Raw genomic sequence first — 26765 nt, forward strand, 5'->3', positions numbered from 1 at the left:
TGAACATGTGAACAAGGTAGCGAGTTCATATTGTATAGAATGCTTCAGGCATGTTCCTCCACTAAAACTTTTGTTATTTTCAAAACACCATTCAGAGTTAAAATACTATAGAGAAAAATCTCTATAAGGAAAGTTTGTGAACTATACAGCTATACAGCAAGAACGTAAGACTCTGGGGTTCCAGAATATATTGCATATTTTAGTATTTTCCCTGCTTTCAGCACACCTCATGTATTCTATAAGCCAATTATCAAGCCCTCAAACTAAAAAAAAAAAAGGTGCATCAGATATTGAAATAGTAAAATATGAAATGATGCAGTCCTGCAGGACCAGGATGGAGAAACACCATTTGGACTTTGGGCTGAAACACAGAACAGTGTTGCTTCAGGCAGAATGTTTGTTGATGTTTTCTTACTTTTTCTAAACTTTATATGAAAGTTCTTTATTAAAAAGTGAGATATATTTACGTAAAGTTTCTACGTACCTAACTACGTACCTGTCTGTATTTATATCTTCAGGCAGAACATTAGTTAGAATCAAGCATACACACATACATGTGCACTGATGTCACACACCGGTGCCCCCCAGACTGCTGTGTTCATCATTTTTATACATATTTAATATAATATGAAGCACATTCTTTTAAAAACCACAATAAAATAAAACAAGTTGTGACAAATTTCCATCATATTAGCACGAGTGTTGTGCCAAACTATGTGTTACAGTGAGTGAGGATGAGGCTTGTGATCACAGTGATGAGTAGGCCCTTGAAACAGAGCGCTGAGTCCAAGACATAGGGCTGAGAAAGGGGTTATTAAGGGGTCAACTTAAAATTGCATATCTCTAAATATATATATAAAAACCACAGTCCTTCCACAGCTACGCCATACAAATGCATGTCCTACAATTTAAAAAACCTATCAGAACATTGTCGTAATGAAAAATAAAAGAAAGGAAAAGAAAGAAATAAAGAATACAATGAATAAGAATAATATTAATAAATATGCTAAGAAGCGTTTCTAAATGCATCAAATCATTTTGGCTCCGTTGTCAACTTGTCGCTTTTTTTAACGCATCTCAACACAGTTAGAACTATCGTAACTTACTGTCATTCCGCAAAACACGGCTCTTTCCACACGAGGAAAGCAGTAGTGCAACAATCTTTAGCAGGATTTGTATTTGTTTTTTTTGTTTGTTTTTTTTTGGTAGCACTTCTATTTCCACAGTCATGATGCTTCACACACACAACTTCCTCAATTCAACTCAATTTCAACATATTAAAATATCATATGATGAAACACTAAGATTTCCTTAAATATAACTTCTATAACCAGGTAGGTAGTAACAAAGTGCTCTGTCATGCTCACGACTGTGTCAATCAGATATTAAACCTCTGCTGGCTTGACACCAAGTGCTACCGTAGCTTTTCTTTCTGTAGTTTTCTTCACAACTTCATAAAGGAACATTTAAGTCAAGTACAGGAGTTCTGTGGTATCAGTAAACAGGAAGTGAGACTTAAAGCTGAAAGCCCACATTCGACCCCACACCTTCATGTGATTAAGGGGCTTTCTGGTCAGATCACTATTTCACTACATGGCTCAAAACAAGTTCAGGATTACGTCATCATAGTTTACTATGACATCAAAGACAACTGAAGTCATCAGTTGGAGAAAAAGCTCATGTTATTGAGTGGGATATACGCTAAAACACCCAAACAGCAGCACTGAATGTAGTTTTTATTAACGTACATTCGCTGGCCGTATCAATAGAAATGCCAAAACCTTTCAGCTGGTAAATGTTTCTGACATCTATTTTGACTTTTATTTGACTCTAGACAGTATTCCACCTATCCCAATAAAACAAAATATATCAATGTTTTGAAAAGATTCCAGGAAGGTAAGCCTGTAATATAATAAAAAATAATGTTCCCGGGACGTTTTAAAAATGTGTGACGTGATAAAAGGTTTTCATCACCACGTTATTAGAAACTTTCTCATATAACATTCCCAGCTAGATAAATACATAATAAATAACATTATGGAAATGTTAACAGTAACATTCCCAAAACTAAAAACTAAAACGTTGACACACGTGACGTTGCAGTGACATTTAACAGCATTAAATAAAAAAGTTCTAAGAACACCCAGATAATTAGACAGATTAAACCTTCTAAGAATGTTAATTGTAAAATTCAGAAAAGGTTCTACTAAACCCATTCTTTTTGCATGATCTTAGCAAACCATTTGTTAATATACATCCATTTCAATTCCTGAATTTCAGGCCTACAAAAAAAAAAAAAACACACGTCATCCACTTTTTTAACAAATATGTGGGAAAAATATTAAAATGTAAAAAATTAAAATGTCTCTTAGTGAAAGATTAAAAGGGATATGATGATCTTAAATCCCTCAGACAGCACGACATCAAGAACCGTTATTAAGTAATAGCTGATAATAGAACCACATGGGCGAGGAATTACTTGGGAAAAAACTTATATTAAGTTTGACATGTCTGGGATCGGAGTCTTTGGAAATGGGTCATCTCCAAAAACGTGAAAAATTGTGCTGTGGTCAGATAAATCAGTGTTTTAGATCTGTTTGAAAGAAACAGATGCCGTGTGCACTAAACCAAAGACAAAAAAAACACATATGCTGCCTTCTTCTCCAGGAACATATTTGCATTTTTCAAAAGCATGGCTTTAAATGCTACAATAATGGTTCGCAGCAGGGGCTCTGAGTGGTGCAGCAGTCTAAAGTGCTGCCACTATGATTAAGAGATTGCTGGTTTGAATCCCAGCTTGCCATCAGCTGCCAGAGCCCTGAGAGAGCACAATTGGTCTTGCTCTCTCTGGGTGGGTAGATGGCGCTTAAAGGTGGCACTGGGCGGCACGATCCGGATTTGTCTGAACCTAGCCGCTGCGCTTTCCTCCGAGCGCACCAGCTGCTCAGGCAATGATTCATCAGCAGCACCTCGAAAAAAGGGGTGACTGACTTCACACGTGCAGGTGCCACTGGTGATGGCCAAAGGGCTGGGACCATTTTGGGACAAAATTAAATAAAAAAATGATTGGGAGATTGCTGGTTCGAATCCCGATCATGTAGCTTGCAATCAGCTGGCGGAGCCCTAAACAAGCACAATTGGCTTGTTTAGATGGCGCTCTTTTTTCCTCATCAGCACAGGGCATCTGTGAGCTGATGTATCGAAACCGAGTCGCTGCGCTTCCCTCCGAGCACGCTGCCGACTTGACAATTCTACATCAGCAGCAGTTCAAAAAGAAGAGGTGGCTGACTTCACATGCCTCGAAGGAGGCATGGCATGTGCTAGTCCTGGCATGTGCTAGTGTTTTAACATCACCTGTGATGTGGAATTTGCAGCTGAGTAGCAGCTCAATAGGTGGGACAAATGACCTAGCTGAATCGGTAGAAAAAATTGAGAAAATTAGAAATAAAATAAAAATGGAAGAATGGCAGTATTATAAATTGGTAAGTGCATTACTTTTCCAACGTTTTGTTTTTGTTTGAATGTGTTGCTGGCCTGAAATGCAGGAATGGATGTATATTAACAAATGAAAAGAAGTTAAACAGATAAAACATGAACAGGAAATATCTTGGGTTCATACTGTCTGCAGTTAAATAAAAGTCAACCTTAGTGTAAGAAACATTGTGCTTTTTATCTGCATTTTCTATACTGTCCCAACTCTGCTATGTGTTTGAGTTGTGAACATTCTAAGGTGTAGGAGGATGAGACCTGGCATTTTGTGTGTGGATTTACCCCTTCAGTGTGTATTGCTGTGATATACTGAATCATACCCAATGGCACACAATTGTCCACACTTTTCCTTCATCATAAGATCACGTATGTATGGATTAAACCCATCAATTCTGGCTAATATTATGGGTCAACCATAATAGCTCTCTGTCACTGGTCAGCTTCTGACCACAGGCCTTTTCATTGGGTAGAAAAACATACCACTACCATATCAGTGTTACTACTGTGGTGAGAAACTGGCCAACAATGAACGTGGTAGGGGCTGGCTGACGAATTGTGAATACAGAGGACCTAAAAAGCTAGATGGAGCTCATTAACTGACCAGTGAACTGAAGCTCAATGCCATTCAAAATGTAAATAATATATTTGAAGAGTGTCAATTTCATTTGCTTACTGAGCCAAATGGGTTGTAGAACCACTTTGGATCTCCAGTTCTAAAAACTGTGAATCCATTTTTTGTTTTCTAAGGATTTACAGTAAGTTTCATTCATGAAAGAGCAACATTTTGAATAAAGAACTTTATTATAGTGCCTTTCAAAAGTATTCAGCTCTCTCAAAAATGTATCAGATTTGCCTGGATTAAAATTGATATTTTGTGCTGTCATATAAATACAAATACTCTTTAGAATTAAGTATTGTATAGTGATACTAAAGTGATATAAATATTAATATAAATAAGCTCCAAATTTACACGGCTTACAATTCGAAAAAAAGGTCATCTTTTTTTCTGTTTAGTCTAATGGGTGCCTAGTTTAAACACAAACTATATAAAACCCTATGTTCAAGTTTATGAGCTACTAAAATTGAATCAGTTACACCAAGCAAACTAGTTTTAACATATTTACAAGTTATAATTTTTTCAAAAGGGATAGACATTTTAAGTAATTGCTCAAAGAGACTTAAAAACAGAATCCATGGCGGTCTGTGTTGGAAAAAAAAGCTCATTGTGACAAGTTACAAACTTCTAACTTCATACGTGGTTTATATTACTCCCTGTGTTTTCATAAGTCAAAGAAAAAAACTAAAATGCTGCCGAAAAAAATGACACACCATTAAAAAAATGTGAGTGACTTCACAGTTTAGTATTTTATTTCCTGTTTATGTTGGATAACATGCTTGATTGGCTGTAGAGTTTAAATTGTAAATAAGTTAAGATGTCCCTTAAATGTCTGTGTTGCAACTGAAATTCTGTACATCGATAGTTTTGTACTATTTTCAATTTTAGAATGGACTAATCTTCAATCTTATTTGCGCTGAGCTGGTGCAATTGGCTGCAGATCTTAAATTTAATTGAAGTTGAAGCACTACTTAAAAAATGAGCTCCTGATTAACCTGGAGAAAATCTGCCAAAAAGAATGTGTGAAGATCAGTTCTTAACTGTTCTTAAATGCAAGCCAGGTAGGAATCTACTCCAACAAATTTAAAGCTATTATTTTAGGTAAAGGTCATTCTAAAAGGTTATATACATAGGGTAGCAGCACCTATTTTTAAAGATCTGTAGACAATTTTTTTTTTCATTTGACTGTACTTAAGACTCGATGTATATAGTGTGTGTAACAATCTTCTTTGTGTCATTTGTAATCCAGGCAAATCTGATAACATTTAATGGGGTTGAATACCTGTGCAAGACAATGTTCTGTATGTATATATCTTTATATTTTGGTGCTTCATGTTACTTTGCAACTTTTGAGAGCCAGCTGTAGAGCACAGTGTAGCAAGAAGTAAACAATTCTTCTTTCAAGTAAAAAAAAAAAAAGAAAAGAAAACAGTGAAGTGACCATGTTGTTCAAATTGACCAATAAGACCCTTAACGTTTGACCACTGTAGGCGTTTGGATGATGATCACACGCCAGGCTTTAAGTGGACTTAAAAAGGCATCATAAAAGGCCTCCAACCCAGGATAGCACCTAGACGGAGCTACATTCCGTTGTAATAAAAAAAAAGAAAAGAAAAAGACAAAACAAGAAAAAGAAAATAGAACATTTTGGCTTCTGGTTGACAGTCCCTTACATTTTTTTTTTCCATTTGTTTTAAGGCTTGTCACGTCTCCCTCGACTTTTCTCTGGTTTTCTCCTTCGCTCTGTTTTTTCCTTCACTGTTTTTTGCTCTTCTTGAATATGTTCTTGATCTTGGGGCGCTTCTTCTCACCATTGTCGGAGTCCGGAGAGGAGGCGGCCTGGAGAAGTTTGGCCTCCTTGCTGGCCTTCACCTTTGTGTCTAGAGAGCTTATTGAAGGGTAACGTCCCTCTGGGGGCGTCCCACCAGCAGGCAGCTGGCCCAGGCTGTAAGACTTCTCCAGCATGCCGTTGTAGGCAGCTGTCTTGGTGCCGGGATGAAAGGTTAAACTCTGGGATTCTGGGATTGTGGAGGAGCGAGTGAGGTCGGGAGAGCCCTTGCGAACAGAGTCGACTGAGGAAGCGAGAAGGGGTGAGATGTCCGAGGCGGCGGTCTGTACATCCTGGGCAAACAGGATGAGCTCGTCGCGGGAGATTTTACGCTGTGGCGTGTCTCCTCCCAGAACCGGAGGGCTGGAGAACTGCTTCCTCCCCACAGAGGAGCTGAGTGAGTCCGAGTCTGAACACGTGTCCTGAGAGTCTCTGTAGGTCAGAATAAGAATAAATCATTAAATAAGTCAGTAAATATAAATTACATACAACCATACATTTATCATCTCATGATTTTAAATATAGGATATAAGATTTGGGGAGATCTGACTTCCATTTTAACTCTTAAATTAGGTATTTTAGGTTTATTTTGAAGAACTTATGCTCAACAAATTCTCTTCCTTACTATGAGCAAAATTTTACCTAAATAATGGTTTTTAGGGTTGGGGCAGTATAATGATAATACCATCACCATAAAATATATGACTGTATCACTGTTGCGACCCCTGGTCGTAATGTTCCTTTAGGTGTGCCTGGCTGTGCTGTTTTTGAGATTATATTTTTTATCTATTATTAAGGTGCAGGTTCACTCCTGGCCACCAGGGGTGCTCTCTACAAAAGAGCCAGTTTAAGCCAGACCTGGAAGAGACGGTTAGAGCTCCTCCTCTTTCATGACCTGGAAAAACATTCTGCTCAGACCAACCCATCACCTCCATTTTGTATTCTGTTGGTTTACTAGCTTTGCTAAAAAAATCATTTAACTTTAGGAAAAGTAGGAAGTTATTGCCATTTTCTGCCTTTTCTCCTGTTTTGGAGTTTTGTATAGTTTGGTTGCATTATTGTTGGTTGGTTAGTTGGTGTTCCTTAGTTGTTTTTTGTTTGTTTTTGGCATTTTCTCACTCCTGAAGCCACATTTCCTCATCTTTTTGTCAATCAAATAATTCTGGTACATTCATGAACTATTTTGCCCAGTGTTTGGTCTAGAAGAGAGTCTGGAGAGTTAGCCCAGTTTCATTACTTGTTTCCACCTGACCCTAGACCAGGGTGTAACAATTGCCAAATAAGTATTTCAAAATGATGATGTGTATGTAGTATTTAAATATATACTTAAATATCTCAATTCTTCATGTGCATTTAATTTAGTTTAATTTAAGCTGCTGTGGTGGGAAATACTTATGTCAGTTAGATGCTACAGCTGTCTGATACTTAGCTGAGACCTGCAGCTGAGATAACTAAGCAAAAGCTAGCTTAGCAAGTGGTGTACAGGGGCAAAAAACACTGGAACTAAATTTTATTTCAGCTTTCTCTTTAACCAACAAAAGAGCCGGGTAAAGTCTGACCTGGAAGAGACAGTTAGAGCTCCTCCTCTTTCATGACCTGGAAAAACATCCTGCTCAGACCAACCCGAAACCTCCATTTTGTTTACTAGCTTTTTTAGCAGTCCTTTGACTCACTTCCTCCACAAGTGAGGTTTTAGTCAGCCGAATTTGAGTGTTTTCTGTGACAGATTGTTAGCCTGCTAATAGTTTTCTAAAGCAAATTCTAAACAGTTTGTTTAGCAGCACATAAACACATGAAATTATTCAACAGACAGTTTAATATTTATTGAATTACTGATTTAATAACATGCAAAATGTGTGATGTTAATCTCCAAACTTTTTACATGCAGTTTCATGTAATTATGATGAAACTTTCTCACAAATGAATAGCTGTATATGTGCAACTAGAGTTAAACGACAGATAAATGATTGTAAATGATGAATGTGTACCCTTTTCTTTCTGCAGTGAAGTAGATGTGATCGTCGTCTGCCTCTGATCTGTAGACCCCGGGTGCGGAGGCCATAGAGAGCAGGTCAGGATCAGCTGAGAGAAGCGAGGGCTGGTGGGTAAGGAGGCTCCGCCGAGAGCGAAGACTGCTGCTGCGCGTCAGAGGTGGGCGCATCAGTGGGGCTGTGGTAGGAAACAGAGAGAGAGATTGTCTCTGTTACACTTAATAATTTGTAATAATTTAAATCCTAATTTTTTCAGTGATTGGTAAATCTTTAGAGGAGTAGAGTTAGAATTGTTTGTATATACTGAATATAACAAATATAAACATGTAGGAATAGTAAAACAGTAAAATTCTGGGAAATGATAATAATAACTAGAAAAGTGTTAAACTATGATAATAATTAAATATTTACTATGCATCAATCAAATCAAAAGCACAATTTCTATTTGTACTAAAGTTGCTCACAGTTAAACTGCGTGACGAGGGGGGGTGTGTCTTCGTCCAGGTCGTCCACTCCTCCTGCGATGGGGTAAGGGGGCAGGGAGACGCGTGGCATCACCACCCAGCTGTGATCTGAGTAGAGGGAAGCGGTCAGGCTGGGCAGGCCTGAGTTCTGTACCACAGGGAAACCACACAGCTTCTCAATCTGCTGCCAGCGGTGCAGACGCTCTCGCAGACACGCTGTAACCTCCGACAGGGCCTTTCTGTACACACACACACACACACAGCAAAATAACTCACGGTTAGCAATATAAAAATAGGCTTCCATAGCTCAGAACTCAGAATAGAAATTGGAATAGCATATCCATACACTTTAAAAAAATAAATGTGCCCAAAAGAATTCTATGGATGAATACTATTGAACTATAGAACAGATTTTCCAAGCCATAACGTGGTGGGCCACAAAAAAAAAAATCTGTTTTGGAAAATGAAGTGTAACGTAATACAGTGCTGCAGACTAATAGCTCTCCAGCCCAGTGGATTGTTGAACCCAACTGCAGAACAGTTGATTTTAAAGCAGGTAAACCCAAGAAGAATGGAATAGATAAATAAATAAATAACCCGTGCCATCAGGGCCGTGATCCAATACAATACCGCTGCCCTGTCTAGTGAATTGGGGCACTGCCAGGAAAAACACCCTTATAAAGAGATCGGGAGCCCGAAAATGGGCGGAAAAATGAGAGCGAGCGGAAACTAAAGTCACGGGAGGAATGTAAATAAAAGCTCGCCAGAGAAGCATTTTATTTATTTATTTTTTCCCCCATCATTCATTATAGTTTAAACAACCGCACAGGCCAGATGTTTCATGCTTGTGGGCCACATCTGGAAAAAGTGAAGCAACATTTTTTTTGGACTAAAGTGTCTAGTCATCTGTAAAGGGTTGGTGAGATTTTAGGTTTTCATTCCAACATTACAGGAACAACTGATCAGTTGTTAGAACAGTGGAAAAAATTTAATCAGGTACACTGAAATCGATTAGAATTATTTAAAAAATTATTATTAAATATATTCAAAATTGGAATCATTTTCTTTTTATATACAAAGTTACCAATAACTGTTTTCGTATGGATGGGAGGCCAAATACGCAGAATAAAGAAGTGGTGTATCCTTACTTGGCTTCAAGTATCTTGTGGTCAACCTCATCCAGCGATGAACTATGAGCTACATGGAGAGTACCAAGTACAGAACCCCTCTTCTTTTTTATCTTTTCTGCCTGAAATACATTTTAAAAAAAGCCAAACACACAAACACACACACACACATATTGGTATCAGACTCATGGGCTTCTCAACTAGCATCCAATTATTTCAACCTCAAAAAGCATACACAATTAAAGCAATGCTATCAACAGCATTACAGTACTTATAATTTCTGAATCATATGCAGATCACAAATAATAAGGGATAATGGGATGTTCAGTGGTAAAGGAATTTGGAGAGTACTCGTTGGCCAAGTCTTAAAGCAGCGTTTGCTAATTGCTTTGTATAATTGCCTGATGACTCATTCCAAATGCAAATGACAAAAGGCAAAAACAAACTATGTAATTAAAAAGTAATTTACCCGCATCATTAAAAAGCCAAATTAGTGGGAGAAAAATAATCTGCTTCATTTTGTTGCTGCGTGAACAGGCTGGATCTATATATTTCTTGATGAAGAATGGGCTTGGCCTAAATTAGGGAAAAGGCTCAATTCTGCATGAACTGAAATGTAATAGTTTGAGAAACAACTGGTCAAAAGTTTTACAACAACCCTGTTTTTTTGTTTGTTTGTTTTTTCGCTTATTTTTGCCATTTAAGCTCTTTAGATCTGTTGAACTTAAATGGTACAAATATTAGCATTAAACTGCCAGAGCTTTAAATAGAAAAAAAATACTAAAAACTAGAACTGCTCTATATGAATAAACTGAGCTTTGGAAAGGAATGCAAAAGCACTACAATTTACAAAGGCTTAGTCTGTAGTAAAGCTGTATAAAAAGCAGAATGTGTTACTATACTCTTTACTGAAGCCTTTATTTCACACTGCACATTCAGAAAAACTAAGGATAACACGAAAAAAATATATATTACTACACGGAATAGTAAAAAATAATACAGAATAATAACCTGAGGTAATTGTATGGCTTATTTTACAGAAGGAAAAAGATGAAGGATAAAAATGACTGAAATGGCACAGTTGGACAGAATTAAAATCGCTGGGAAATCATTACATTACTCCACCTCTCCATGCAAAACTAATTTAGTTTGAATAAGGATTTTTTCTGTGTTCTGAAAATCACAGTTTTAACTCTATTTACCCTAAAGGCTTTTTTTACAGATGTTGTGGTAGCCTTTGAAAGTGAATCTGGTGCTACCTACCTCTTCTTTGGCGACGTTGAGCTGTAGCTCAGCACTCTGTTTCTTAATGTTGTAGTACTGGACCTCCACCTCATGTGTGAGCTGCAGCCACATCTGTAAGGCTTCTGGCACTGACCACTCTGACTGCAGCTCTTTCTCTGCTCGCTTTAGGGCCATCCGCACCTACAGACACCCACACCCACACACACACACACACAGCTATAATGACCACACAGTACTATATCTCATTACAGGCAAACCAAGACAAACATATTCTCAATACTATGACAATGAGTTGAAAGATGCTGTATATATATACCCTGGTTACATACCCTGGCTGTGAATCTTTGAGAATCCCACAATTCGATTCAGAATCGATTCTTGGGGTCACGATTAGATTTTTTTTCTATTGTTTCAGATCGGTTGGACAACAACAAGCACAGTAACACGAGACTACACACCCCTCTGTAGCCTAGGAAGAGGCAGTAAGAGCAAAAACTTTCCCTGTCCTGTTGCTGCTGTCTCGCGGAGCTCACCTACTGTCTCGCAGAGCTCAGCCACTGTCACGCGGAGCTCGGTAACAGTTAAAGAGTTCCGCAGGACAATAGATGAGCTCCGCAGGACAGTTAAAGAGCTCCGCAGGACAGTAGGTGAGCTCCTCGAGACAGCTGAGCTCCGTGGTACAGTCAAAAAGCTCCGCGCAACAGTAGCTGAGCTCCATGGTACATTTAAAAAGCTCCATGTGACAGTAGCTGAGCTCCACGGTAGTTTTAAAAAGCTCCACGCGACAGTAGCTGAGCTCCACGGTACATTTAAAAAGCTCCACATGACAGTAGCTGAGCTCCGCGGTACAGTTAAAAAGCTCCACGCGCCAGTGGCTGATTTGATTTGACAGGACTTGATAGAGAACAATCTGTCATAACAACTATCCAACTCCTCTCAGTCCAATAACGCACCTAAGCAGCCTCTGAAAGCCTTTTTAAATGACAGTGTGGGTTGCACCCTCTTGTGGAAAGAGCCAGTGTCTAATCACACCACAACTGTAACCATTTACATATCTGCCTGAGAAATAACTGCTTGCCAAGTTCTGCAGCAATCCTTTTTTTATCAATAAATGTGCACAGACAAGAACAAATAGTGGGTCAGGGACGTAGACGGTAGGTCCCAGAGGCTCACAGGCCTGAAGATTAGTTATACCATTTCGATTTCAACCCAAAAGGACCTTTGTAATTAGCTGATGAGTTGAAATAATTGTGTTAAATGAAGCAGAATATAAAGGTCTGCACTAGTCCCTGTACTGGGATTATTTAAGCTTGACCTCAGGGATCACTTCAGTGTATAACAGCAGTGTAACTTCCATTCCTACCTGCACCAGTTCTTCCTCAGCGTACTTTAATCGGCTGAGTTCACACTCGGCTCCCTCCCGCAGCTCTCGCAGCCTGTGAGCCTCCTTCTTCGCTCCGCTGATCTCATCCCGCATCTTCTGCTCCAGGTTCTGCTTCTCCACCTCAACTGTGCGGTTCTCTTCCTGAGCCTTCTCCAGTCTAAACACGCATGAACAAAACAGATAGAACCAACATCTAGATATACTTATGTTTAGTTTAACCCTTTATGGCATTAAGTATCACTATGCTATTAACTGCTATATATGCTATATATATATATATATATATATATATATGCTATATAACTATTTAGGAGTTTCTTCCCACCACTGATTCGAATCACTACAGCTTTATCCTGATAGTTGCCCAAAGGCAACAAATAAAAAACGTGTTTTATTAAGCTTACATATGCCTTATAACAGTAAATAAAAAATAAAATAAATATAGGAATAAATATATATATATATATATATATTTACCAAGAAACAATTGTAAGAATTGTTTGAACCTTTATATGTACTTTATATGTGTAAGTGATTATCGATAAGCTTTGTGGAAAACTTCACAATTGAAAGCAGGCTCTAGCACCCTGTTGGGCCACCTCTAGCCTGGATACAAGATGAAATGCAGTTGGACAAGAAGGCATACCCCTCAGAGATTTTCCCACAGAGGTTTCAGCTGGGCCTGTAGATCCTGCTCTACACTCATAGGTTGTCCCAGCTGGTCTCAAACATGTTCAATATATCAATATATCTGGCGACAAATGTGCCAACTAGGCAGACCAGGGAAGTGTTGTAATCTGGCAAAGACATTTCTGTGTGTGGATGAGCATTATGCTGATGAAAATAGCCAGGTGGAAGCCTTTTAAATAAGAGGTGATACATGTAGCCGCAGATTGCCCTGCACGTATTAGTAACCTGTTAGTAAAGTGTCTTATGTGATGGCTGCCCCTGATCATAATGCAACAATTGGGCAGTTTGTCGCTCCACAGCAAAGACAAGATTAAAGTGCTCACCAGACACAAGGCCTCCATACTCAAACAAGATAATGAGCAGAACTTGGAATCGATGCTAAGAACGATACAGCATTAGGCCATAGAAGTTCAGGTTTCTTGTTCAGAACACCATGGCCTAGTTAACGGGCAATTCTAGGCTGTGTATTTTAATATATTCAGTCTGTCCTTACCTGCTTTGCAGATCCATCAGGCTCTGCTCAGCACTTTGAAGACTCTCCAGATCCTTCATCATGCGAGAGATGTGGATTTTGGAGGATTTGTTTTGCACATATGCAAACCAGCATCCTCCCACACCAATGATGATGGACACCATCAGGACGAAATCCTTCAGCCAGTTATGCTGCGGTCCTGCAGACACAAACAAACAAACAAACTGTGCATCTCATAAAAGAAGGCTTCATAATGCATCAGTTCCCTGAAGTAAGCCTGGGCCTTGGGGGACCTCAGACCCCATTAGTGGTCACAGGACGCTGCCCACAGGACACTGTTGGTGGACTAGTCTCAGTTTAGCTGTGACACCAAGGTGTTTTTTTTTTGACAAATATTTTCATTGCAAGATTTAGCCATAGCAATACGCAATCAACATAAATTACTTTCCTTTTTTATATTATTACCAAACAAAAATCAAAGGTGAAAGGGAAAGGGATCAAAGGGGAAAAAATAAATGAATGAATAAATAAATAAAGGGAGCATTTTGTGCATTTTAACACAGTATACAGTTGAAGAAGGGCATAAACCCCAGACAGGGTGTTTAAAAACTTTAGCAGCACCGCTGCGTCTGATGAAGCACAATGCCAGCACAACACACACAGTAGTGCTGAGAATGATCCACCACCTAAACACAGAGGCTTACATACAGACAACCCTGGAATAAAACCTGATGCAGGCTGAAAAAGAAAAATCACCTTCCAGCAGGACAACAACACTGAATATACAGCCAGAACTACAGTGAAATGGTTTAGGTAAAATAATAGTTATGTGTTAGAATGGCCCCATTAAAGTCCTGACCTAAATCCTAAATTGAGCATCTATAGGAAGACATGAAAACTGCTGTTTTCAGGTGCTTTCCTGGCTGATCTTGGGCTGTTTTGCAAAGAACAATGGGCAAAAATCTCTTGTCCAAAAAAAGTCTTGTCCAAAAGACCTGCAGCTGTAATTGCAGTGGAAGGTGGATCTACCAATTATTGATATTGGGGGGTTGAATACTTTACTTACACGTCACACGTTTCCGATTTTTTTTTTAATTAAAATTTTGAAAACCATGTATCATTTTAACAATCATGTTCTACTTTGTGCTGGTCGATCACTTAAAATCTCAATAAAATAAATTTAAGGTTGTGGTTGTACGGCAAACGAAATTGAAAAAGTTCAAGCCACTGTAATACCTGCTCTGTGGTGGTCCTCTGGGGTCTGGGGTAATAATAAAGTATGGCAAAGACTTTACACTAAGGGTACATTAAATAACAGTACTTATAACAGTAATAAACATGGTTAAATGGTTTATTAATGTCTCAACTTATTATTATCTCAACAATATTATTATTATTATAATTAAGCCATTATTAAACATTTCTAAAGGTTAAAGGTTAAAAAATGTTGTAAATAAAGGAGTTGAGACATTAGTAATAATGAATGATTAACAAAGTCTTAACTAGTGTCAATTAATAGTTAATTGAGACATTCTATAAGATTCTATAGTAATTACTATTATGTACCCTTATTGTACAGTGTTACCGAAGTACTAAAGGACTATAGCCTGTAAATAAAGAGACCTACAAAGTGATTCTATATGTTCAGAATCAAAAAATTAAAAACTGGTGTAGAAACAAGGTGGTGGTCCTGATGTTATGATTGATCAGTGTGTTTACACATTCACTAAAAGGCCCACTTACGTAAAGGAGGACCGAAGAGCACGGCATCCAGCGCTTTTAGATTTAGCTTCTGTTTATGCCGTTGATCTAATATCTTTAGTTGCATCGTCATAAACGACGGTTCATTAGCTGCTATCCTGTAAAAGAGAAAGAGAGAAAGAGAGAGTGAAGATTAGACATTTTTAAAAATAAAATTCTGTCACTGGCTCTGGGAACGTGTGAGTAAGAGGGGATGAATGTGTGTGTATGTGTCTACACTGAACCTGCCTTAATGAAAGCCAGTTTAAATAGAAAGTACAAAATGGCTGAAAGGCCATATGTGCACACCCATACAGCATAGCTGAGCAGGAAAGGTGATCTAGAGTTGTGACATCATTTCATGAGTCATCAAGAGGAGGCAGAGGGAGGAAACTCAATCCTCTAAACCCCACTTCACCTCTCTCTGCACACCCACTCTACCTGCACCCACACACGGCCGTCACAGGGGGGCAGCACTGCACTACATATAGTCTAACTAGTGCCCTGTTATTAGGGGGGGTTTCTGCTTAAATTGCAGATAATTCAAGGAGAAAATGAAATAAATAAACTTTTCTTTTTTATATATGTATAAACAGCTCTGGAAAAAATGAAGAGACCACTTTAGTTTCTGAATCAGTTTCTCTGATTTTTCTATTTATAGGTATATGTTTGAGTAAAATAAACATTGTTGTTTTATTCTATAAACTACAGATATTTCTCCCAAATTCCAAATAAAAATATTGTCATTTAAAGCATTTATTTGCAGAAAAGGAGAAAAAATGGCTGAAATAACGAAATCTTGGCTTGTTCTCCTCCACCAGTTTTACACACTGCTTTTGGATAACTTTATGTCACTCCTGGTGCAAAATTTCAAGCAGTTCAGTTTGGTTTGATGGCTTGTGATCATCCATCTTCCTCTTGATTATATTCTAGAGGTTTTCAATTTGGTAAAATCAAAGAAACACATTATAAGTGATCTCTTATTTTTTTCCAGAGCTTCGATTTCCAGAGTATTCCTGAACTTAAATGCACAAAAACTACTATCTTTAAACTATGTGATTTGGTTTGCATACAGTACTCCATTTACACTTGTGCTAAACTTGGTCAGATGTCAAGATCCCAAGATCTCAGGCACATATGAACATAATCTGATCTGACCTGACTTTTTATGTGGTGAACATACAGTACCACTCAAAAGGTTGGACACACCTCTTCTCATTCAGTGTTTTTTTCTTTCTTTTTATGATTTTTTACATTGTAAATGTAATATTGACAGACAATATACAGAATTATTTTGTATTTTTGTATTTTGTATACAAAAAAATAAAAAAAGAGGTAGCCACATTTAGCTTTGAGGACAGATCTGCACCCTCTTGGTATTTTAATCTCAGTGTCTTCATGAGGTAGAGTCACCTGGAATAGTTTTCTAAGCATCTTGAAGGAGTTCTTGAAGGTGCTAAACATTAGTTGCTGTTTTTCCTTTAATCTGTGAAGCTCCAGCTCATCCCAAATCACCATATCAGATGGGTTTAGATCAGGGGATTGTGGACGCCAAACACGTTTTTGTTTAATAAGTAATTCCATATGTGTCCCTTAAATGTTTTCATCTCTTTAATATAAAGGTGTGTCCAAAGTTTTGACAGGTAATGTACGTTGAAGCAAGGTGTGTACAGTCAAGGTGAGAGATATGGCCCTACAATAATATCACGCAATGTCAGGGTATTTGTGCAATAACAGTATTATTGGCAATATGAAAAACACTGAAAAATATTACACAAATTTCAAAAATATAAGACTGCACCAAAATAAATGTTAAATGTTATACAGTGTTTAAACTTTTTTTTCTATTGTACAAGATTTTGTAAGAACTGTAAAAAAAATAACTAAAAGGATAATGTAAAGTAGCAGAAATATACACCAAAATACTAAAGTACAGAATATTTAGTACATGCATATGAACTGCAAATACTTCACAGTACATAATAGTGTTAAAAATGTTGCTTTCCAGACAGAATACCGATATTAACCCCATATATTAATGCATCAAAATATATTATGTGCAATATGATATCTCACCACCCTTACAGTAGTACAATCTTAATGCGTGTCTGTGTGTGTAAGCATGTTCTAACCGAGGTAGCGTATTGCCATCAACTCTGAACTCCCTGAAGTTCGTCTCATACTGTGGAAGCTCTACAGATTCCCTCAGCCACTGTATTGCATCATCCAACGTCCAGTTATGAACTGAAAAAGAGAGAAAGAAAGAAAACCTTTAACATACCTCAACATTTAGGAGGGACTGGGGCACTATCTCATTAAATATGACACACGTATCTTACTGTATGTGGTTAAGGAGATTCACAAAGGACATGCTAATATTCATAACATTGTAATCAATCTTAATAATAACCATAATAATAGTTCTCTCCCTGGTAATGTTAGCTAACTCATCGCAAAAGTTAGTATGTTAGCTAGCTCTCCCAGGTAATGTTAGCTAACTCATTGCTAAAGTTAGTATGTTAACTAGATTGCCGCTAAAGTTAGTATGTTAGCTAGCTTACCGCTAATTTTAGCTAGCTCTCCCAGGTAATGTTAGCTAACTTGCCGCTAAATTTATTATGTTAGATAGCTCTCCAGGTAACATTAGCTAACTCATTGCTAAAGTTAGCATGTTAGCTAGCTCTCCAGATAATGTTAGCTAACTCATTGCTAAAGTTAGTATGTTAGCTAGCTCTCAAGGTAATGTTAGCTAACTCATTGCTAAAGTTAGTATGTTAGCTAGATTGCCACTAATGTTAGTTGTTAGCTAGCTCACCGCTAATGTTAGCTAGCCCTCCCAGGTAATGTTAGCTAACTCATTGCTAAAGTTAGTATGTTAGCTAGCTCTCAAGGTAATGTTATCTAACTCATTGCTAAAGTTAGTATGTTAGCTAGCTCTCCAGGTAATGTTAGCTAACTCATTGCTAAAGTTAGTATGTTAGCTAGATTGCCACTAATGTTAGTATGTTAGCTAGCTCACCGCTAATGTTAGCTAGCCCTCCCAGGTAATGTTAGCTAACTTGCTACTAACGTTAGTAAGTTAGCTAGCTTGCCACTAATGTTAGTATGTTGACTAGCTCGCTACTACTGTTAGCTAGCTCTTCGTTGACCTTAGTTCTCTCCCAGGTAACTTAATCTTAGTTCTTTAACAGGTAATGTTAGCTAACTCGCCGCTAACATTAATATTTAAGCTAGCTTACTGCTAATGTTAGCCAGTTCTCTGTTAACTTTATTTTTCTCCCCGGTATTGTTAGCTAACTTGCTGTTAAAGTTAGAATGTTAGCTAGCTCACTGCTAATGTTAGCCAGCTCTCTGTTAACTTTAGTTTTCTCCCCGGTATCGTTAGCTAACTCGCTGCTAAAGTTAGTATGCTAGTTAGCTCACCGCTAATGTAAGCTAGCTCTCCGCCAACCTTAGCTCTCTCCCCGGATTAGATGGTTATGCTGAAGCACTATGTTTTCGCACCAACATTAAACGCAGTGTCTGAAAATGTCACACCTACAGTAAATTTACAGTATATTTAAGACAATTAAAGACGTTAATTCTCTGATTTTAATTGAAGACATTTTAAGACTTTTAAAGAACCCACGGGAACCCTGTGTTTAGATGTCAAAGCTTTTGTGTTTCTGCTGCTACCTCAAACTAATATGAGACTGAACTAAGCAACACACCAAGAAGACACCAGGAACCATTCATTCTACATTACACACACGCTTCATTGTTTTAGCCTTTGCTTGGACACAGAGGGATGACCCAGTGTCTTGTCAGGCTACGTGACACATTGCAGGACACAATACAGGGAAATGCTGTCCTCCCTCTGATTAGAGGGATTCTGGAGGCTGCTCTCTCTTTGTTGGGAGCTGTGAGTGTAAGACTGAAGCTGATTCTTTTCATGAGTCCCACGCAACAACACTGCAGCCACTAATTCAGCCTAGAGCATGCCAGAGTCTCTGAACTGTAACTGCTATTTACTGCTTTACTAAACATTTGATGTCAATTTATTGTGCTAAATGTGAAAGTGGACTGGAAGATCTAAAAACATCTAAATCATTTTAAAGTTCATTTGAATTTGAATTTTTATTCATCTATGATTGACAAGCATAATTTTTTTTGTCAATACAGCTCTGTTACGAAAATAAGAGACCACTTTAGTTTCTGAATCAGTTTCTCTGATTTTGCTATTTATAGGTATATGTTTGAGTAAAATTAACATTGTTGTTTTATTCTATAAACTATGGACAACATTTCTCTCAAATTCCAAATAAAAATATTGTCATTTAGAGCGTTTATTTGCAGAAAAAGAGAAATGGGATCAGAAAATAAGATCAGAAATCAATATTTGGTGGAATAACCCTGGTTTTCAGTCACAGTCTTCATGCATCGTGGCATGTTCTCTTACATCAGTCTTACACACTGCTTTTGGATAACTTTATGCCACTCTTAGTGCTCTCTTATTTTTTTCCAGAGCTGTATATACAGTACATATACCCAAGGTTTGTTTATTTTACCCTCAGATGATTTCCAGCCCTTCCACAGCTCCTCCATGGTGATGTGCTGGTCCTCTCGGTGCAGATTGCTGTGTTTGTTTGTCTGCTGCTGCTTCATGTCTTCTATGATGAACTGAAAGACACATGCATATGCAGGTTAGATATACAGTATATGCACTAGACACCTCAGATGCATTAGCAAAATTTGACCTTAAGTTGTTGATTAAAGTTCATAAATGTTTGACAGTGTAACCCTGCGTTCACACTGGAAATCGACAAAGCGACAGGCGATCATTCATTTCCTATGGCAGTGTGCGATTTGTCGTCGCGACACGCGAGAGGCGACAAGCGACAAAGCGACAGAGTGACACGGAGCTGAATTTTTCTCAACAAATGCAAATGAATTATGACGAGGTGAAGCAACATTCTAACCTAATTGGCTTCTAGCTTTTCTTTGGACCTATCACATACAAGGCGGTCCGACGTCCTCAAGCTTCTGCTCTCTGAATTTCTAGTTTTTTTCCTTGTTCTTTCTGTTGAGTGGGGTGGACCCACGTCAATCTGCGGGAACGGCTGTGTTTCCAGCGCAGGTAAATCGCAGAAACAGCCAAGAGTCTAGCAGGTTTGGGAGTTATAGCTATAGCTGTAGAATAAAGTGGCCAAGCGATTCCTTTTTTGTGCCTTTTTTCTTGTCGGAGGCTGGACCATGATACACTCGCGCGTTGAGCTTGACACGCCCACAAGCGACAGACGCGGGGCAACACAAGCGACTCGTCGCGTTCCAGTGTGAACGCAGGGTTAGACCTGGGGCCCTTTTTTAGCAATTTATAGGTGAGCAGTCTACTGCGCCCCGTGCACCTTGATTTAGGGTCTGTCAGTGTATCTTTGCTATTATAACGACGGGAAAAGTATGCCTTGTGCGGCTCGAAACATACAATAGGTATGTACTAATTCCCTTAATTAATCATGGGTGTGTTTTGGGTTTAATGTGAAATAAACTAATCAACAGGTCACTTAACAGTACTTTCCAGAATCTGGCAGTCGTTTTTTACACTGTGCAAGAATTATTATGGTAAATGCTTCAAAATGACTTGGAATAAAAACTTGTCAAATTGACTCCCATTGAATAAGGGATTGAGTGAAGGTTATGGTTTTTTTTTTTCTGTGAACTTGCTGTTTTTGAAATAGAAGCTTTTTGCATGACAGCGACAATAAAATACCCATGTCATTTCTTTAATATTGTATTTGAACAGAATGACATATAATACTTAATCGTTCTTAACTCGTTCAGATACAAAACCACAAAGCCTCATTAGCACAGTTTGCATTTCAGTCCGAGCGCAATATAAACCAATAAAACTGTTCAACCAGCTCAGACAGATAAGGTGGAACTGGGAAGAGAGCTGTCATATAATCGTGAAAGTTTGTGTTTGTCTTTTGTGGAAGGATGTAAATTGCTGTCATAAACTGTGCTGTGAGCTGAATTCCTTGTAATTTAAAACACCAACCATTTACTGGTGGCGAAATTCATACAGTTGATTTACACTGTATATCTACATGTGTGTTCTACAGTGTGTGTTAAACTAGAAGTCCAGAAACACACTCTGAACGCACTGAGGACAAGCAGGCTTCACACGAACATCACCAACAGGAACACACTCTCACGCACTTGCAGAAACACACACACACACACACACACACACACACACACAAACTCCCTTACACACAAAGAGGTGCTTGTTCTGTGTGTCTGCAGATGTTTGGAAGATTCTCACAGTTTTCACTTTCTGTCAGATTAATGGTATTTTAACAGACCCTTCTCTCTAGCTGTGGATATATCTTACTTGTCTAAATTCATTCAAATCTGCTTAAATGTGGGCTGAGCAATATATTGTATATATTGTTATTGTTAAAACTATTTTATACAGGACCTAAAAAATAATATAACATACAGCTCTGGAGTTCAGAAATCAATATTTCAGTTTTCATGCACCTTGGCATGTTCTCCCCCACCAGTCTTACACACTGCTTTTGGATGACGTAATGCCACACCTGGTGCAAAAAATCAAGCAGTTCAGCTTGGTTTTTAAGTGGTCTCTTACTTTTTTCCAGAGCTTTATTTTAACTTTATACACAAGTTTTTAAATATTCTGCATGCATATTAATTCCAAAAAAAATTCTAATAAATGCATGGGGAATGATATTATCAACAATAAAAATAGTTTAAATGGAATAATATGTGCTTTTTTGAGGCTGAGTTAAAAGGTTAAGTGATAGTATGCAAGTATGTTGATATGATAATCTCTGGAAATTCTGAGTGAAGATATGTGATAAAGTTTAAAATCCCTCTTTAACTCTAAACTTCCATTAATTTAACTAGACTTATTATTCAGTAACCTAACTTTAAATGATCTGCATTACTGTATATATTTAACTACCGCTATATGTGAACTATAAACTATAAATTACAGGATTACTAGTGAAATGGATATTTTAAGGTCAGTGAGGACAGTGAAAATATGGGCCCACATGCTGGTCTGGCAGTTAAAGAGGTTGAAAGTGGATTTGCTAAAGAAGGAAGAAATATTTTTAAAAGATATGTAGGTTTACATGGAACACTGATACACACACACACACACACTTGCACGTCCACACTGAGGAATTTGCTGCAGTATGAAAGATGACACCAAGTACCACTGGCAGCAGATGAGCAAAATGCTTCAATGTCCTATGAGGCCACTTCTTAAGAGTTAATTCCAACAGAGACATGCACCACTGCTAGAGTATTTTAGATATGTGTGTCTGTATGTGTTTGTGTGTGTGTGTGGCTGTGTGTGTGGTAGAGCAAGTTTGTGTTTGTGTATATATGTATGTATATACAGTCTTATTCAAAAGTTACAAAAGTTGAGTATTACTATATTTTTTAAATATAACATTTCTGGCCAGATATCGCTGGTTATGATCTTTACCACCCACTGAGCTGTCCACTGTGGATGGTAATACCTTTTACGATGTATTCCCAGTACACACAGGACAGATTGTAAATCTAGGAATGCTAAATTCCCACACAACTTCAAAAACGAAATGTCTCACCCACTCAAAACAGGCCACACTTAGTTATCACCCTAGTTATCACCCTAATAACTCACATCATAACTCACATCATCGCATAACATTAAACTCTATAATATAGCTAATAGCGATTAGCGGCTAATGCTAATGCTACTCCAGCCCTGGTGCTAGAGAACTAAACATAATATGAAACTGTATAATGATGTACTTCAGTGAAGTGGCTTTACTGCTACTAAAAAACTGACTGGTACAATTTATACATATGGATTATAAGGCGCATTGATATTTTTTATGGGAAAACTTAAATGTTTTTTGCGCCTTACAGTGCTAAAACTGTGGTAATAGTTTTTTTTTAAAACTTTAGAGACTTGAAAAAGTAATCAAACCCCTTGAACCTTGTCACATTTTGTCACCTTACAACGACAAACTTACTGTAAATGTATTTTATTGAGATTTTCTAGCTCACACATGACATCTGACATGGTACCAATATAGATTCATGTTCATCTGCTCTAACGAATCATAGTCATTTGGCAATGCTTCTCTACAGGGTCTAGACAGGCTGTGGGTGAGAGTACAGTGTGTGTGAATGCATTCATTCAATGCATTGACTGGGCAATTCTAACAAATCTAACACATGATCTTGATGTAAACCATTCCACTGTAGCTCTGGCTGTATGTTGGTTATTGTCTTGCTGGAAGGTGAATCTTTTTCTGACTCTCAATTGTTTCACAGTCTCCAACAGGTTTTCTTACATGATTTTCTTACTGTATTAAGCTCCATCCATTTTCTCATCAACTCTGACCAGCTTCCCTGTCCCCGATGAAGAAAAGCCTCCCCACATCATGATGCTGCCACCACCATGTTTCACAGTGGACTCATGTTTACCTGCTCCAATGAATCATACTCTTTTGGCAATTTGATAATACTTATCTACAGGGTCTAGACAAGCTGTGTGTGAGTGTATGTGTGAATGAATTCATTAGAAATGGTGCCCACAAACATTTGGACATATGGTATATACACTGGACACACTTAAATCTATGGTAGACAAATAATGTGCACTTGCATGCATTAACCTACATTAAAAGGTTAAAGCCATGTAAGTCACTCACACACACACACACATTGGTACATGGTGTGGTGATGATGGTGGAAGTTTTTGTAAAGTGACTTGTTGGCAAAGACAGTCCGACACACACTGCACCCGCCATGCCCAGCAACCCTTCATAGCAACACACTTAAGAGAGAGAAAAAAAAAAAAACACTAATCTCACGGCATATACACTTACATGCACAACACACATGCACTGCTCTCGCTCTCTCTCTCTCACTCTCTCTCTTCCTCCCCCTCTTTCTCTCTCTCTGAAAGTTAGAATGTAAATTTAGGAAGTGTGTGAGATGCTGTTTAGGCAGTGTGCTCTGAAATGAAGGCTAAGCTAAACTGAGAGTGTAAGAACGCTGGAGTGACGGGCCAAGAACAGTAGGTGTTCTCACTCTGTACACCGTGTCGCTATTAAAAAAGAATGGGATCTTCCCTTCACTTCATTACAGATAAATGTGTGAGTGTGCGAGTGTGTGTGAGAGAGAATTATTGTGTGTCTAAGCCAGGTGAGAACATTCCACCACATCATTAAACACACACACCAATAGCTGTGACGTCTGATAATCTCCTAAATCACTGTGTGTCTAAGAATGCATTTGGGAATGCATATTCATCAGGAAGAAGATTCCTTTCTGTTTGCACGACATTCTTTCAGTTAAACCTTACCTGTCAAAAGTCTGGGGACTTTCGGTTTGGCCTAAATTCTAAAATGATTTAATAGTTTTCCAAAAACTCGTAGCTTGCAAAAGTATTCGTACCCTTTGAAACCTGTGTCACATTTTGTCGCATTACAATCACAAACTTAAATGTATTTCATTGAGATTTTAAGTGATCAACCAACACAAAGTAGAACAAGATTCTGAAGTGGAACAAAAATGATACATTTTGAATTTGAATCAAATAAAAATCTGAAAAGTGTGACATGCAAAAGTATTCATTGATACTTAGCAGAGCCAACTTTCTTTACATTTACAGCTACAAGTCTTTTGGGGTTATGTCTCAACCAGCTTTGCACATCTATAGACTTTTGAGAGATTTTTGCTTACTATTCTTTGCAAAATAGCTAAAGCACTGCCAGTTTGGATGGAGAGCTTTTTTTGTCTTGCCACATATGCACAATTTAGGATTAGGTCAGATCTTTGACTGGGTCATTTTAACACATGAATATTCTTTGATCTAAACCAGGGATCACTAGTAGGCGGACCGCGGTCCGGGTCCGGACCCAAACGTTGTCCAATGCGGACCCAAACCGATAAAGTACTGAGAAGGATTTAATTCTGACAGCATTCATTAAAAGCGGCAGAATTGTGCTTGTCTTTAAGGTATACGCGCTCTGCAGCGCAGTAAACTCACAGGGAAAAAACGCCTCTATAAAGAGATAGGGAGCCCGAGATCTGGCGGAAACTAAAGACACGCCAAGCGCGACAGAGAGACAGGTGGAGGAATAAACCATTCCACTGTAGCTCTGGCTGTATGTTTAGGGTCATCGTCTTGCTGGAAGGCGAATCTCCTTTCTAGTCTCAATTGTTTTGCAATCTCCAACAGGTTTTCTTTCAGGACTTTCCTGTATTTACCCTCATCCATCTTCCCATCAACTCTGACCAGTTTCTCTGACCAGTTTCAACTTTGGCCTTATCTGACCTTACCACCTTCTACCACATGTTTGCCATGTTTGCTGTGTCCTCTACATGGATTGTGGCAAACTGCAGGCAGCTCTTCTTATGTCTTTCTTTCAACAATGGTTTTATTATTGACACTCTTCCATAAAGGTCATATTGGTGGAGTGCATGACTTATAGTTGTGCTGGGGGCAGATTCTCCCAACTGAGCTGTAGATTTCTGCAGCTCCTCCAGAGTGAACATGGACCTCTTGGCTGCTTCTCTTCTGACCAGTGCTCTCCTTGCTCGATCTGTCAGTTTGGGTGGACGGGCATGTTTTGTTAGGTTTTTAGGCAGTTGTAAAATACTTTGTCCATTTTTGGAAGACGGATTGAATTGTGCATCTTGGGATGCTAACCCTAGCTTAACCTAACCTATCCTGCTTTAAACTTCATCAAAATTTTATCTCTGACCTGTCTGGTGAGTTACTTGGTCTTGATGCTGTTTGTTTACTTGTGTTCTCTAACAAACCACTGAGACCTTCACAGAACAGCTATACTCTATTAAGTGACTTCAGAAAGCAACTGCTTGCACTAGATTTTATTTAGGGGGTTCAAAGTAAAGGGGGCTATTATGCTTCTACTCGCCATACTTTTCAGATAAAAAATTTTAAATTTAATTTGAAAACATGTACCATTTTCATTTCACAATTAAACTACTTTGTGTTGGTCTATCACTTAAAATCTCAATAAAATACAAAATGTGAAAACGTTCAAGGGATATAAAAACTGTTTGTATAGTTTTTAAATGTGCAATATATTATATGCACTATTAATGAGCAAGGTGGAGGAAGGATAAAGTGCAAGAACTTCCTGTTTCTGTGGAAGTAGAGTGTGTCCATGCTTGCTTTATAAAGAAACAAACAAAGCTTGTGGGTGTATGCTGAGTGTGCTAAAACTGGTGGGCTGACCTCCACGCTCTCGTTGACTTCGATGCCGCCATCGTTGTCATCGTCCAGCTGCTTGTGAATGTGCCGCAGCGCCTCAAGGCTGAAGCGATCCGCTTCGTTCACGCAGGGAGGAATGACTATCAGACACGGGTCTAGAACAACAAGAGAGAGAGAGAGACAGAACAGGGCATGGTTATAGAACACTGCAGGTTCTCTGGTGTTAGTTTCAAAGTAACGTATTAGTTAGCAAGATTCTTCACTACTCTCAATGAACGCTTAAGTGTTTGATGTCGTATCTTTTTACACCCATGAGCTTCGACAGGTCTTGACAGGCTTATTGAGTTGCAGACTGTTGGTATGGCAAATGGTGCTGGAATTTGATTGGACAGCAGCCTGGTCCTATTTAAGAGGAGAGGATGTAAAGGAGGAACAGAGTAGAGCTGTAACCAGATTTAAAATGGTATTAAC

At 38.4% G+C, this 26765-nt stretch overlaps 1 protein-coding gene across 1 annotated transcript in view; it reads right to left on the minus strand.

Annotated features, from left to right (window-relative positions):
* Positions 1–601: 601 nt before the first annotated feature.
* The window catches only part of stim2b (stromal interaction molecule 2b), a 72110-nt gene continuing 45946 nt past the window's right edge, over positions 602–26765 (minus strand). Inside the window, exons 2-12 of the mRNA XM_007247999.4 lie at positions 26319–26449; positions 19594–19705; positions 17179–17290; positions 15050–15165; positions 13328–13505; positions 12124–12301; positions 10779–10940; positions 9537–9637; positions 8389–8627; positions 7922–8102; positions 602–6365 (exon numbers count right to left, since the gene is read on the minus strand). Of these exons, the coding sequence (XP_007248061.3) occupies positions 5861–6365; positions 7922–8102; positions 8389–8627; positions 9537–9637; positions 10779–10940; positions 12124–12301; positions 13328–13505; positions 15050–15165; positions 17179–17290; positions 19594–19705; positions 26319–26449 (2015 nt within the window). The 3' untranslated portion in view covers positions 602–5860. The remainder of the gene's footprint in view (positions 6366–7921; positions 8103–8388; positions 8628–9536; positions 9638–10778; positions 10941–12123; positions 12302–13327; positions 13506–15049; positions 15166–17178; positions 17291–19593; positions 19706–26318; positions 26450–26765) is intronic.

This window comes from Astyanax mexicanus, chromosome 8 (assembly GCF_023375975.1).
Source record: "Astyanax mexicanus isolate ESR-SI-001 chromosome 8, AstMex3_surface, whole genome shotgun sequence".
Taxonomy (NCBI): Eukaryota; Metazoa; Chordata; class Actinopteri; order Characiformes; family Acestrorhamphidae; genus Astyanax; species Astyanax mexicanus.